Source organism: Hippocampus bargibanti, linkage group LG08, assembly GCF_051943395.1.
Source record: "Hippocampus bargibanti isolate YZ-2025 linkage group LG08, ASM5194339v1, whole genome shotgun sequence".
NCBI classification, from domain to species: Eukaryota; Metazoa; Chordata; class Actinopteri; order Syngnathiformes; family Syngnathidae; genus Hippocampus; species Hippocampus bargibanti.
The window spans coordinates 20,885,319-20,899,523 of record NC_142741.1 but is presented as its reverse complement, the minus strand read 5'-3'; the positions used below and the strand labels follow the sequence as shown (position 1 = coordinate 20,899,523).

At 38.4% G+C, this 14,205-nt stretch overlaps 1 protein-coding gene across 4 annotated transcripts in view; it reads left to right on the top strand.

The window, feature by feature from the left end:
- LOC148894763 (partitioning defective 3 homolog B-like) overlaps positions 1-14,205 on the top strand; it is a 141,775-nt gene that overhangs the window by 40,766 nt on the left and 86,804 nt on the right. For all 4 annotated transcript variants that reach the window (XM_089002561.1, XM_089002560.1, XM_089002562.1 and 1 more), the window contains 6 exons: positions 1,830-1,913; positions 2,765-2,890; positions 3,596-3,848; positions 4,589-4,697; positions 7,469-7,608; positions 7,710-7,838. In XM_089002561.1, coding sequence (XP_088858687.1) covers positions 1,830-1,913; positions 2,765-2,890; positions 3,596-3,848; positions 4,589-4,697; positions 7,469-7,608; positions 7,710-7,838 — 841 coding nt within the window. The remainder of the gene's footprint in view (positions 1-1,829; positions 1,914-2,764; positions 2,891-3,595; positions 3,849-4,588; positions 4,698-7,468; positions 7,609-7,709; positions 7,839-14,205) is intronic.

The following is a 14,205-nucleotide window of genomic DNA, read 5'->3' as shown; positions in this document are numbered from 1 at the left end:
AAATGTGTCCAAAAGCAAACACCCGTGAATCTAGTGATCCACCAATCACATGGAGAATATGCTTTTCAAATATAAATGATTCCTCCTTTTGTCTTTTAATTTGTATTTGCATAGATTAACATTTTTGCATAGCATTAACATTTTCCCTACTTTGCATTCACTCTACTCCTATTTTCTGGGATGCACTTTGAAGATCAACCTGTAAAAATGTGGGTGATGCAAAAGGAGAAGGATCCATTCAATCCATTAGAAAAGAGATGACCGCATGAAAATGCTCGGCTTTGTACTATGCATCCTTTCGGGGTAATTTCTCCTCTGTATGGATCAGCCTTTCATATCAAGCATCAGTGAAGTGGCAGGTTGAGAACACCTGCTCTTTTCATCTACGTGCGTGTGCATGCACGTGTGCGGCCTTTATAGTCTGTTGTCCTTTTGCATTGGTCACCTTTCTCTTTTTACACCCAATTTATTCCATCACCTCGCACTAGTATTTTTCCCCCTCGAACATCCTGAAATCAAAAAGGAAATGTAAATGTATCCCAAGTACTTGATTCTGTATTGAGGCTGTGGTGCGGCTGTAAGAAATCGCAGAAGAGATATAGGAAGACATCAGAGAGTCTTCATTTTTCCTTTCGGAGTATAATACTATTCATTAGTTTTGTTTAATTAATTCAGTATTTCCCTCGTTTCACGGCATCTATCTTAGAGTCCCCACTTGCTTCCTTTTTCCTTTATGTGCTTTTTTTGTTCTGTCTTCGTGTTATTCTTGTTTTTTTACCCCATCCACGTCATTAATTTTTGGTGACCTTACAATTCTCAATGTCTGAAATCTGGCAAATCCCTGCTTTGTGATCATAAGTTATTGATTAAAAAATCACTATTTAGTATTGTAGCCATTCGACCAGAAGTTCCACCCCATGTCTCACTTTTCCATAAAACATAATGCTTAGCAGCCCATTACGTAAGCATGATCTTGAGTCATGTGATTTATTTCCCCGATCTCACCGCATTTGTTTATTTCTCCACCTTCTTGTTCGCTTAATTTGTTGATACAGTTTCTGGAAGAGTGGCAAGAAGTAATGAGAATGCGGAGCTTTCATCGCTTGCTCTTTCCCACCCACCATTATCCAAGTCATCTCTCCGAATCCTATCATCGTAGCTACTGCTCAGTTCAATGGGTGCTTTGCAGATTGGGTGGAGGGACTTAAAGAGAGAGAAAGTCAAAAGGACATAATTGAGATTGTAACTACAGCGCACAGAAATAAATTGACGACAACTTCTCTAGAGAAAACGCATACACAGAAGGAGTTGGGAGTAAGGCAGGCAGGGATTATTGGCTGCGCTCTGATACATAAACTAGTCAAAGAAGGACTTCAATAAGGGCTCCTTTTTAAACACGGACGGACACTAATCAGATGTATATGTGAACAATCCAATTGAGAGACATATTCATAGATGACCACAAAGAAAGACAGAAAATGAGCACATATTGGTGCCTTATTTTCACATGTAACAAGCGAGCTGTTTGGATGACTTTCCACAAAAAGTATCCCATTGAAAAAAAATGTTGGTGCAAATGGGTTAACTTCATATAACCCCCTTTCAACCAATGAGGATGTTTGTGATCATAATGTATCATTTTGGTAATGTATTAACTCGATATAAGAAGAACATACTCTTTTCCGAGGCAGTTCCGAAGTCATTGTCTCATGTTTGAGAATTGTCTGTCATTTTTTCCCCCCATGTTTCAAAGACATTGATTTGTGTTCCGTTTCTTTCAAGAAAATGGACACAATAATTCTTCATATTTATTTTCTCAATTTGCAAAGCCTGACCCGAACAGTGGAGATCCTGGGAGGGGACAGCCCTTTGGGAATTCACGTGGTTCCGTACTGCTCATCTCTCAGTGGACGGTGAGTTATGTACACACCAACCTTAATACAAATTGTATTCGTCGTGCTTGTCATCAGTCGTAAGTTTACTTGAGTTTAATTTTTCTAAATAGTTTTACCTTCAATCATTTTAACCATTTCGAATGAATGTAAACACCATTAATCTGTGACGGTTGGAACACAAATTAATTGAATAACATAAATATAAAAATGTAAAAAATAAATAAAACAATTACAAATATTTAAATAAAATACCTTATAAATTAATTGTTAGATGCACTTGAAATGAGGTTGGCTGTCCAAAATACAATGTAATACATACATATTGGTTTATATTGTGCTTTAACAACAGCTGAAGCTGGAAATAAGTGTGAATATGGAAAAAAGGAAATACTGCCCCCTCGTAGAGTGGAAACACATTGCTAGAGGTCTTACCAGCGCTTTATCTGCACCCACTCAAGAAAAGCCAAAACACAAACAATTTTGGGAATGGCGCCCTACATCATATTTTCAATTATCGAATAAATTCGGGGATGGCAGTGAATGAGTGTTTGATGAAGGTTTTTGAGTAAATCTCAACTGGGTGTGGCAAGAAACAGCATCAATCAAGCATTAGGGTGTTTTTTTTTTTTGGGGGGGGGGGGGGTGTTTTTTTTAATACCTGTGCAGTATCTGCCACAATGCTGCTTGTTGGGAAGTTCCCAGTTGCTGTCAGGCGCTTGTAGCTCTAATTTCTGCTCACAAATCACCTGAACACTCGTAAAAGGATCACTGCTAAATCAAGGTTCCACTGTGCAGATACATAGATAGAAAAACAATGTCAATGGATCAGGGCACTCTATAATACATTTCACTGGTAACTTTGCTTACAGGTCTCTTGGGTTGTATATCCGCGGCGTGGAGGAAGAAAGTCGCTCCAGTAAGGAAGGTTTGTTCCAGGAGGATGAATGCATTGTCAAGATTAACAACACGGACCTCATGGACAAGACGTTTAACCAGTGAGTTTACTCCTGCCTTTGTTTCTCCAGGGCCATATGATTGATAATACTGTCAGAATTTAGCAAGCAAAAGAACTAATTAAATAATGTATTCAACATTGTTTAATGCAATTGAATGTAGGGTGTCAATACGCATTGATTTTCTGGTCTCTCTTGCTGTTACCTATGATGTCGTCTTCCTTTTGTCAGAAGGCTAATATAACATGTGGCAACATCACAGAATAATACAAAAGACTCTTGGCAGATGTCTGAGGGGGAATCCACAGAGATCACTTTGTATTTCTACACATCTCATTCTATTACTTTCAGAGAAGATTTGTACAGGAGTCATTTGAGACTTGATGTTTGGCAGTGTTTATTACATCAGTGAAGTACCGACCAAGTAGGATAACTTAGTGGGATTTGGGGTTTTAACCTAATTATACACATATGAAGGTGCCACTGCAAGCAATGCATGGACTAGATGTTTGAATGATTACATGCCATGAGTGCAAAAAAACAAACATAACATTCATCCCTTTTAATTCAAAATATATGATCATTATTCTGAGTTGTATTGCAGAAAAACTTTGACTTGGCCTGTGCTTTTTTTAAAACATTGTTCCATATTAGTGGCTGCCCTGTGTACTTTTTATATTTAATCCAATTTTTCATCTGCAATGCTCCCTTATTTATTCTGTGTTTGTTACTATTCCCTTCTCCCAGAGCCCAAGAAATCTTCCGGCAGGCAATGCACTATCCCATGGTCACCTTGGAAGTACTTTCCTCATCCAACCGAGAACGCTTTGAGAAGAGTCTGATCGGTCATCTTTTTAGCAACCATTCTAGTCCTGACAGCAGTTCCCAAATTCCCAAAACCAAAGAGCCACCTCCACCTGTCAAAGCCAAACCCGTGTTCCAGCCTCCCGAGAGTGGCATTGTGAAAGTGGCAGAAGCGGCTGGCTCTCTGGAAGCCGCTGTGAGTCTTTAGCACATCCAAACTGACATCATTTCACAATATAGCTTGACAGCAATCAAATTAAAAACACTAAATAAATAATTAAATACCGAAGAGGAGGTTTATGGATGTGGTCAAAGAAGACATGAAGGTAGCTGGTGTGAGAGAAGCGGATGCACAAACCGGGATAGATGGATGACATTGATTCGCTATGGCGACTCTTGAAGGGAAAAGCCGAAAGGAAAAGAAAAAGGAGATTAATAAATAATTAAATGTTTTCAAATCGCCATTTCTACTTTTAATTGAATACTGTACAGTGAATGCCTTCTGTTCGTGGAGCATAGGGTTAAAAAAAGATAGTATTTTATCAAGAGTTTCCGAATTAGTGTCCAAATATTGTTTAAAAAAATACATATTTTTCCTGCTATTATTCAATTGCTTTTACAGACTTAGTTTTTTGTGTGATACGAGTTCAATTCAGTTTCAATCGCCCACTGAAAAAGAGATACTGTATCATATTGATGTCAGAAGTTTGATACCAAGGGCACAGTGGTTTGTCTTACACTACCTCTCTTTTTTACAATATTTTTATGTCAATTAACATTGAAAATGTTGATGTTTCCTAAATGTTACTTGAAAGTCACCAGCTATTTCAATATCTGTGAGTGTATGTCCTCTGCAGTTTATGTTGTGTTGCTATTTGATTATTTTTTGAAACCAGTGTACACTATTTAATACCGTTTTTTTTCCTGTCTATCTAGAGATCAAAAGGAGGAAGTGAGAGCTCACTCTCAGATAAAAGCCCTGCCTCGTCCAGTCTGATGGCCAGTAAGAAAGGAGGACGCAGATTAAGAATTGACCTGAAGAAAGGTAAATTATACTGCATATTTTTGTAACATGGATTTACGTACATACATAACCAACATTATTTTAATCCTACTCTGCTTTTCAATACTGATACATAAAGTAGAAAACAAATCTGTGATATAGTAAAATTGCTCGTTTAATCCTTGTTTCACAGTTATGAAGAACATTTATGCCATTTTTGCCAAGTTTTTCAAACATGCAAGGAATTTACTTTCTCAGTTACAATCCATCCAATGGGAACATGAACAAAACAATGACCAACATTGTAGTCGTATTAGTAACCATATCTCACATATTTCAGACTGTGACAATGTACATATGTTGGTTTCTTTTTTTTTGTTCCCTTACCTACCCTTTTCCCATCCTTGTGGAGCTCCCCTTCCTCTCTCCATCTTTTTGACTTGTTCTCTTCAAGGTCTATTAAATCTTTATTGATCTGTTCATTTCTGCTGATATGAATTCATAGCAGACCAAACTGCTGACTTGGCACTGCTAAAGAGACCACACTAAATGAGGTCTATAAAACGCACACCCAGCCTGTGTTTTGGACTCTGGCATTCATGTTTGAGTGCTTTCTTACATATTGCTTGTGTTTGTGTGTGTGTGTGTGTGTGCGTGTGTGTGTGTGTGCGTGTGTGTGCGTGTGTGTGTGTGTGTGTGTGCGTGCGTGTGCGTGTGTGTGTGTGTGTGTGTGTGTGTGTGTGTGTGTGTGTGTGTGTGTGCGTGCGTGTTTGCGTGTGCGCATGTGCACATACGTGAGCCTGTTTTTCATTGATTAGTATTTTAATCTTCCTCACTTCTCTTTCCAGAACCTTCACTCTTCTGCTTTGTTACCCTTATATCTCATTTCCGCTTTAATGTTGTGTACTTCACCCCCTGCCCCGCGCACACATACCTGAACTCTTTGCAGATACAAGCCACCTGTTCAAAGCAATGCATACACTGACTTTTGTCTTATGTGCTGCCCAAAGCACATTGCAACATTTGTTTGGTTCCAACTCATGCTGAAGTAATTTTTCTTCCCCATGCGCCCATACGAGTGTTGTGTTGAAAATGAAATGTGGTCAATTGCATTTCATATCTTGTGTTTGCGTTATTGCCCAGCGACAACCACATGAGAGTACATCACAAACCTATTTTGTGTTAACGATTTTTGCACCATATTGATTAAGTATCACGAAAGGGCACAGTGACACTGTGGTTAGTCAAAATGTGAAATATTTTCAAAGGTCCTACAATTTGGGATTTTTACAGTGGACCTCAAAAGTGACACAGAAACTAAAGATTAAACTCCCAACCTATGGGGAATCCTATGGGGTATCAAGCTGCGGGGCATCTGCAGTAGGGGCTAACTGGCTAGGTATCTGGCTAGGTATTTAGCTATCTAGCTAGCCATCTAGCTGGCTACCTGGCTAGATATCTGGGTGGCTTCCTAGCAATCTGTCTATTTGCTATCATTGCTATCTAACTAGCGAGCTAGCAATCTATCTATTAATTATCTATTAGCTAGCTAGCTAACTTTTGATCTATTTGAGTTATTCCTGGTTGAGTGAACACTGGCGCGTGTGGCTGCCACTGCTCACCCACAGAAAAACGGATTCTGTGACTGTAAAGTAACCTTGAGAGTTTTGAAAGCCGCTTAGAAATGAAATGGATTATTATTATCAAAGCAGACATATTAGGGGCATGACTTATTTTATTGCATGAATGGCAGCAGATAAACAGCTCGATATACCTTCTTCAGTCTAATGTAGGAGTACCTTTTCATTCTGCCTTTGACTATGTGTTGCTGGCCAGTTGAATAAAAAGACATCAGTGCAATTAACAAATAGGTACTGAATGACAAAAAAATAAAAAAATAAACTAGTAAAATTGGATATTTTCCCACGGCAAACAATGATCTCATACGGCACACAATTATGTCACAGCGCAATGGATGAGAATTACTTATTTAAATAATTGCTTGTTCAACTCATTCACTGCCATTCACAAATTCATTCGGAATTGAAAATATGATGTAGAGCGGCATTCCCGAATGTGTTCTTTTTCTTCTTGTTTGGATGCTGATAAAGCGGTGGCCATGGCCTCTGGCAATGTTTTTTCCTTAGCGCTTTATTACAGCTTAATATAACTCCAGACTCATATAATTTAGGAATTAACTCTTTTTTTCTGATGAAAGAAGAGAGTCTAAGGTTTCTTACGCTGCATTGAATGTTTATGTCGTCCAAAAACTCAATATTCTGTGGATCCTGGATTTCGAGTGGCAATGACATAAACCCTGGCACTGGAGTGGACACATTTTTGCACGTCTGGCAGTGAATGTGTTAATTATGGATGGTTTTATGGGGGCAAAAAGTCATTAAAAATGGACACATACAAGTGCATATATATACATATTCTATGTGTAGATTTACTTTCGGATAAATGGGTGTTCTGTTAGTGTTGTGGTACATGCTGTCGTGCATGCGGACGGCATATCGTCAATTCCCGGCCAATGCTCTCATACCCAGTCAGAAACATTAATAAATATATACATAAATAACAGTGTTGGGATGTGTCAAGATCGAATAGAGTGTGAACAAACAAAACATGCAAGTGAACAACTGTGACAAAACGTGATGGGACAACCCAAAAGTCACAAGAATTGTTTTTTTTTCGTCATTTTCACTCCACATGATTTTATTTTATTGTGTCTTGTCTACAGTGGGATTTGGATCCAGAAAGTTTCTACTTGATTGAAAGGATTAACCAATATTTGTAACTCACTGTTCTAGGTTCAGAAGGTCTTGGATTTACAGTGGTAACTAGAGATTCTTCGGTTCATGGCCCTGGTCCAATTTTTGTCAAAAACATTCTGCCACGTGGGGCGGCTGTCAAGGATGGACGCTTGCAATCAGGAGACCGCATATTGGAGGTAAGGATAATCACCTGATCAGTTTTATTTATTTATTCTTTTCCATGTTGATATTCGTTATGTTTATGGTACTATATATTTAATGGATTCTTTGTCTCCAGGTGAACGGTGTGGACATAACAGGTGTCGGACAGGAGGAACTCGTGTGCATGCTGCGCAGCACACGGCATGGAGAGAGTGTGTGTCTTGTGGTTCTACGACAAGAAGACATGTTTCTACCACGCGAGATGGTAAGGTCCAGTTAATGCTTTATTTGGAAACCCCGTGACTTCTTCAAACCACGCAGTCATAATATCTTGTTCATCGACTTTGCCTTTCTCTTCCATATCATATAGTGGGTTTCTTCCTCTGATTAAAGAGTCATTGTTTTCAATCATTAACAATTTGTTCCATGTTTGTTCTTCTGGATGACAACCAACCAGCTCGCAGGGAAGGGGGGGATCCTATCTATCTATCTATCTATCTATCTATCTATCTATCTATCTATCTATCTATCTATCTATCTATCTATCTATCTATCTATCTATCTATCTATCTATCTATCTATCTATCTATCTGTCTGTCTGTCTGTCTGTCTGTCTGTCTGTCTGTCTGTCTGTCTGTCTGTCTGTCTGTCTGTCTGTCTGTCTGTCTGTCTGTCTGTCTCTCTCTCTCTCTCTCTCTCTCTCCATCCGTCTCTCCATCTCTCCATCTGTCTCTGCCAGTCTGTACACACCCTAGAGAGAGTGGGGAGGCAAAGAGAGAGAGAGAGAGAGAGAGAGAGAGAGAGAGAGAGAGAGAGAGAGAGAGAGAGAGAGAGAGAGAGAGAGAGAGAGAGAGAGAGAGAGAGAGAGAGAGAGAGAGAGAGAGAGAGAGAGAGAGAGAGAGAGAGAGAGAGAGAGAGAGAGAGAGAGAGAAACATAAACTAACGGCATAAGAGATGCCTGCAATGTGATTGTGTAGTGCATTGTGAGCACAGGTATTTTTTTTACTTCATAACTGGAGTTTTACCAACAAAATGAACACTCATTCATTTTTCACATTCATTTCATTTTTATTTTTTTATGGTTGTTTTCAATTTTAAAATCAATTTCTCAATGAGTCCTGACATCAAATATTGCATTTTTAAGACTTAGTTTAAACCATTTTGAGGTAACAAACAAATGTACAAATGAAAACCATTTTGAATCATGGACTTCTTCAGCACGCTAACACAATGTTGATTAGCATTTTGATCAAGTTCACACACCTGTCCTGAGAGGACAACTCTATTCAGTTAATAAATCTACTTAGGGGCTGATTTTCATTTGTGGGGAAGTAATTAATTAATATTCCATTAACACAGGATGCAATAGTTCAAAGAGGCCAGTTTTATTTATTTATTCATTTTTGCACATGTAGAGAGTTCATGTACCGTTACTCACTTTCTGTCCGGGGGCATCGGGCATTCAATTATTTCTGAAGCTTTTGTTTCTTCCGAGATGTTTGGCACCCAGTGCACAAATGTAATCTCGAGTTCTACAAATGAAAATGCAAATGTTATCTTGGAAAAATTGACTGTGGTGATTATTTCAATTGGAGAAGAAAGCAGATCAATCGATACGGCTCTGGCTGGACGGCTTGGAATTGAGGAATGAATGTGAAAAATGGATGGATTGCGTCTCCATTACAGTTAATCGTGAGAACTGATTAATTATACGAGTGTACTGCAATTTCTCATAGAATTGCTTAGCTCAGCTTGAATATGTCAATAAAGTAGTTGTGTGTGGTTGTTTGGGTTTTGGATATAATTATTCAGACTGTGTATAATCTAGGATACGCACAAATGACACAGAATAGAGAATTCAGCCTTTTTAAATTATTTTTTTAAATTGACCACTATATTACTACTACTACTACTTCGCCCCAACTGAGACGACAGAGGAACAGACGATGTCTGAATGTTTTTATCTCAACGCTTAAAAGCTTGGATGGACATTCTTACGTTACTTTATGAATTTAATGCAGGCAAACTATTTTGTGCACTTGGCAGGGTCGTATTTTCCAAAATATCAGGTTCTTGCCAAAATAGATATACAGTGATACCTTGGCTTACGAGCTTAATTGGTTCCCAGACAGTGTGTAAGGTGAAAAGTTTGTATCCCAAACATAAATTTTGCATAAGAAACCATTAAAATGAGAATAATCCGTTCCAGGTCCCCATGAAACAACATTTTCTACTTTCTAATTTTCAAAGCCTTAAAACTACGCAAAAGATACCTTACTTGATGTATAATAAATGTGCTGTGGTACTGTAATAAAAAAATAAACTGTGCTGTGTAATAAAGTCGTTTTATGTGTAAAGTGTTCTTGAGAATTTTGAAATGTATGTAATGTAATGTATTATTATTATTATTATTATTATTATTATTATTATTATTATTATTATTATTATTATTATTATTATTATTATTATTCACCTTTGTGATGGCCGTTGATGCCTTGATGGAATGGAGTGGTCGGTTTCATCAGCATTTAACACTTGATGAGGAACGTAGTCACCTTCTTCCACCATCTTGAGGAATGATTCCTTGTAAGCTTTGGTAGCTTTATCATCAGAACTGGCGGCCTCACCATGACAAATGACACTATGAATTCCTGTAGGACGTTTAAAGTTCTCGAACCATCCGTGGCTAGCCTTGAAATCATCAATGGATGACGAACTTCCAGGTTGCCTCTTGATGATATCCGAGTGAAGTCGCCGTGCTTTCTCTGTGATCATTTTACCTAGTTCCTCATCAATTGTGTTCCGTTTAGCTGGGTTGATAGCTTTTTACATGAAGTGTGCAGATGGCTTGTGCGGGTTATTTGTAGAGCCTGATTGATGGGATATTTTAACCTCGCAGTTTATACTCTGCCTTTGAACGATCAATAAAGTTGAAACGAGTCCAAATTTCACTGTGTTTTCTATCCATTTTCTCACACTCGTCCGCCTATCTATTTAAGTTTGCACCTCTGTGTTTCTGTACCCCCCCCCCCCCCCCCACTGCTGCGTTCTTGACCAATAACGTGCGGCTTTAACAAAGACTGGAGGTGGGGAATAGAGGACAAAAAAAGTGTGCTGCCATTTCCTTGTTTGGAGAACGGGCTCGTTCATGAACGAGACATCACTCATTGTTGTGCTCTGTGTGTATCCCGAAAAATAGTTCGTATGCCAAGATTAAATTCTCGTGAATTTAACGTTCGTAAGCCGAAAAGTTCGTTAGCCAAGGCGTTCACTGTACAGTGATACCTCAGCTTACTAACTAAATTGGTTCCCAGAAAGTGTGTGTAAGCCGAAAAGTTTGTCTGCCAAACATTTATTTCCCATAAGAAACCATTAAAAATGACAATAATCTGTTCCCAGGTCCCCATAAAACATAATTTTCTACTAAATAAGCCTTAAAACTACACAAAATATACATTATTTTATGTATAATAAATCAGAATCAGAATCATCTTTATTGTATGTATAAGTATGTAGAACACACAAGGAATTTGTTTCCGGTAGAACACGCTGCACTAGTATCATCATCAAAAAATGGCTAAGTGGCACTATACGGTTCCATTTGGGCTACTGTTTAAAGAGTTCAAAGAGTTCAAAGAGTTAATGGCTTGGGGGAAGAAGCTGTTGAAATGTCCGCTGGATTTGGTGCGCATGGATCGGTAGCGATCGACGTAATGAGCACCCCTGCTTTAATCGATTGCAAACATGTACGCTTTCCTCTTCAGGACTATTTGAATCATATTCATAACTGGATGTGTAACGAAAGCATATTCTCCGAATCTGAAGCCATTGTTTTGATTCACAAGCAATGCAAGACGTGCGTGACGTCACAAACTGGGGGCGGGACTTTCTGAAAATGCCCAATTTGCAGCTCAATTTTTTTCAGATTTTGGACACTTTAAGTCATTTTTATTGGTGTTTTGCATTTGACTAAAAATATTTTTTGGGGTATTTTAGATGCTATAAAACGTTTTTCTGACGTCAGTTAAAAAACAAAAAGTGACGTCGGTTGTCCTTTAAGCATTAGGTGGGCAACAGATGGATTTCGAAAAGAATAATTTCCAGTTTTTGTGAAATTTAGATTTATAAACCATTGTCATGATTGACAGTTGATCAGGCAAAGGAATGCCAATTATGCTGTACGTCACATACGTGTGTACACCTCCCACTGCCAGGAGAACAAGTGTTGTGATTATGAGAAAATATGATCCCGTTTGTTGTGAGGGGAATGAGTAAAACAAGCTACCGATGCCATGCATTGAATCAGTTACACAAAGAGCACATTTCTTTGTTGTATATCTATTTTTTATATATATTTTTCAAATTTATTTGCCTTGAAATCAGTAGGTTTTTTGTTTTTTGTTTATCATTTAAAGTCTTACCAAATAAATGATTACAATCAAAGTTGCTATCTTTCACAATTTTTCTTTTTTATAATTTCATTTTTTCCACTTTTTGTTCTTGGGTCAAAACAACCACCATTCTACTGTTGATTACCATAGAATGTAAAAAGCAAGAAGGAACATATTATAATTATTTTATTTTATGTCTTTGAGGAAAAAAAGTCAGTGTAGTCTGTTTCGAAAATTGCTGGCATGGAATGAGTTGATGATAATTGCTGGTTCATGCCATGTTGGTTGTGTAAGGGAAATTGAGCCACAAGAACCACAATGAAATAATGGATCCATCTTGTCGATCTCCTCCCCCATCATTGCTGCTGTTTCGCTTCAGATCACCATATGGTGTTGTATGTTCACATCTGCGATCAGTGGAGTACAAACACATTACTATATTTGTACAGCTGAAACACATACTGGCACCCAGTCATCTTTTTCTCGGCATATAATCATGTTAATGAACACAATGTACAGTATGTATAAACCCACATGCTGTCCATCGAGCTACCAGTTCTACAACACAATTATTAATGCGTAATACATTTTAAGAATGAGGAATTCTGCATTTAAGATGGCTACCACCTTGAAGGAAAAAGTAAATCCACCCAAAGAGAGCTGCGAATGTATTGATTACACCAGATGGTCCCCAACGCATGTCCTGTCTATATTAAGACGACATATTGAGAAGCAGCTTCATTCTGCTCTCCCATACCTTACACCACTACTGTGTTTGTATTGATAACGTCATCGTTGTGACCTCATACAACCGTCTTTATACATTTCCCCATCTGCTGTGCCCTCAGAGACTTGTGTGTGCGCACATGTCCATGTCAACACACAAACTCAAAGTGACCTCACTGTCTCTGTTGGACTTCCCGTCCTCTCAGGGGATGTCATCTGAGAATATGTATCTTTCTTTCCCCCCGTATACCTTTGCATGAGCATTTTTATCAAGAGCTGTGTCATAGACATTTTAGTTGAATAAAGGCTACACATGGACAGCACGGTTATTGGCTGGTTACTCCTGTGTGGAGTTTGCATGTTTGTCTCACATTCCAAAAACATACATGGTATGTTCGAATGGTCTAAAGTCTAAATTGTCCCAAGGTCTGATTGTGAGCACGGATGGTTGTCTGTCAATGTGTGCCCTATGATTGGCTGGCAACAAGTTCTGCATATGCCCTGTCTTCTGCCAGAAGACAACAAGGATGGGAACCAGCTGCCTGTGACCCTCAAGGATATCAGCAGTTTGGAAAATTGATGGATGGAAGTGAAACAAGGCTAACCACTATTACCATTTCAAGATGAAAAAAAATTGTGAACAACCTGCAATGAAGTACCACCAAGCACCAGATCCATGAAAATGTCTATCATTGGCTGCTTGAGACACTCATTAAAAAGTTACAACTTATTAAGCATACACATTCTTTGGAAAGTTGTTTTGGCGAGGTCATTTTAAAATCTTTAACTCATTCATTGCCATTCAAGAATTTATTTGGGAATTGAAATAGACATATGACATAGATCTCCATTTCCGAATTTGTTTCGGTTTTGTTTTTTCATGCTTGGATGCCGATACAGCGCTGGCCATGTGCTCTGGCAATTGTTTTCTTTTCCACAAGGGGGCAACATTTCCCTTTTTTCATGTTAATGCTTCATTTCAGCTTCAGCTGTTAAAGCGCAATATAAACCAATATGTATGTATTGCGTTGGATTTTGTACAGCCGCCCTCATTTCTAGCTCATACAACTCCAGACCCATATAATATAGGAATTAAAGAGGGTCTAAGGTTTCTAACGCTGTATTGAATGTTTATGTAGTCCTAAAACGCAATATTTTTGGGTCCTGGAATTCAAGTTACAATGACAAAAACCTGGCACCGGAGTGGACACCTTTTTGCATATGTCTGGCAGTGAATGAGTTAAAAAAACTTCCTGTTTTGGCATCCAAGACTTTGTCAGGGAGTTATTTAAAATGAAACAGGACTTAAACATTGGTAAGTGACATTATCCATGAGGACTGTACTATGGATTCAAGGCCCGCTGCAAGCCAGCATATTGTATTATGTTAGTTTTGTTTTCATGCAAATGACGGCTAGTACTTCAAAAAATCCGCAACCCGACTCACACCTCAAGGCACCGCTGTAAGAACAAATAATTTTATCTTCCTTTTCTGGTCTGCCTGCTGTTTTTGCAA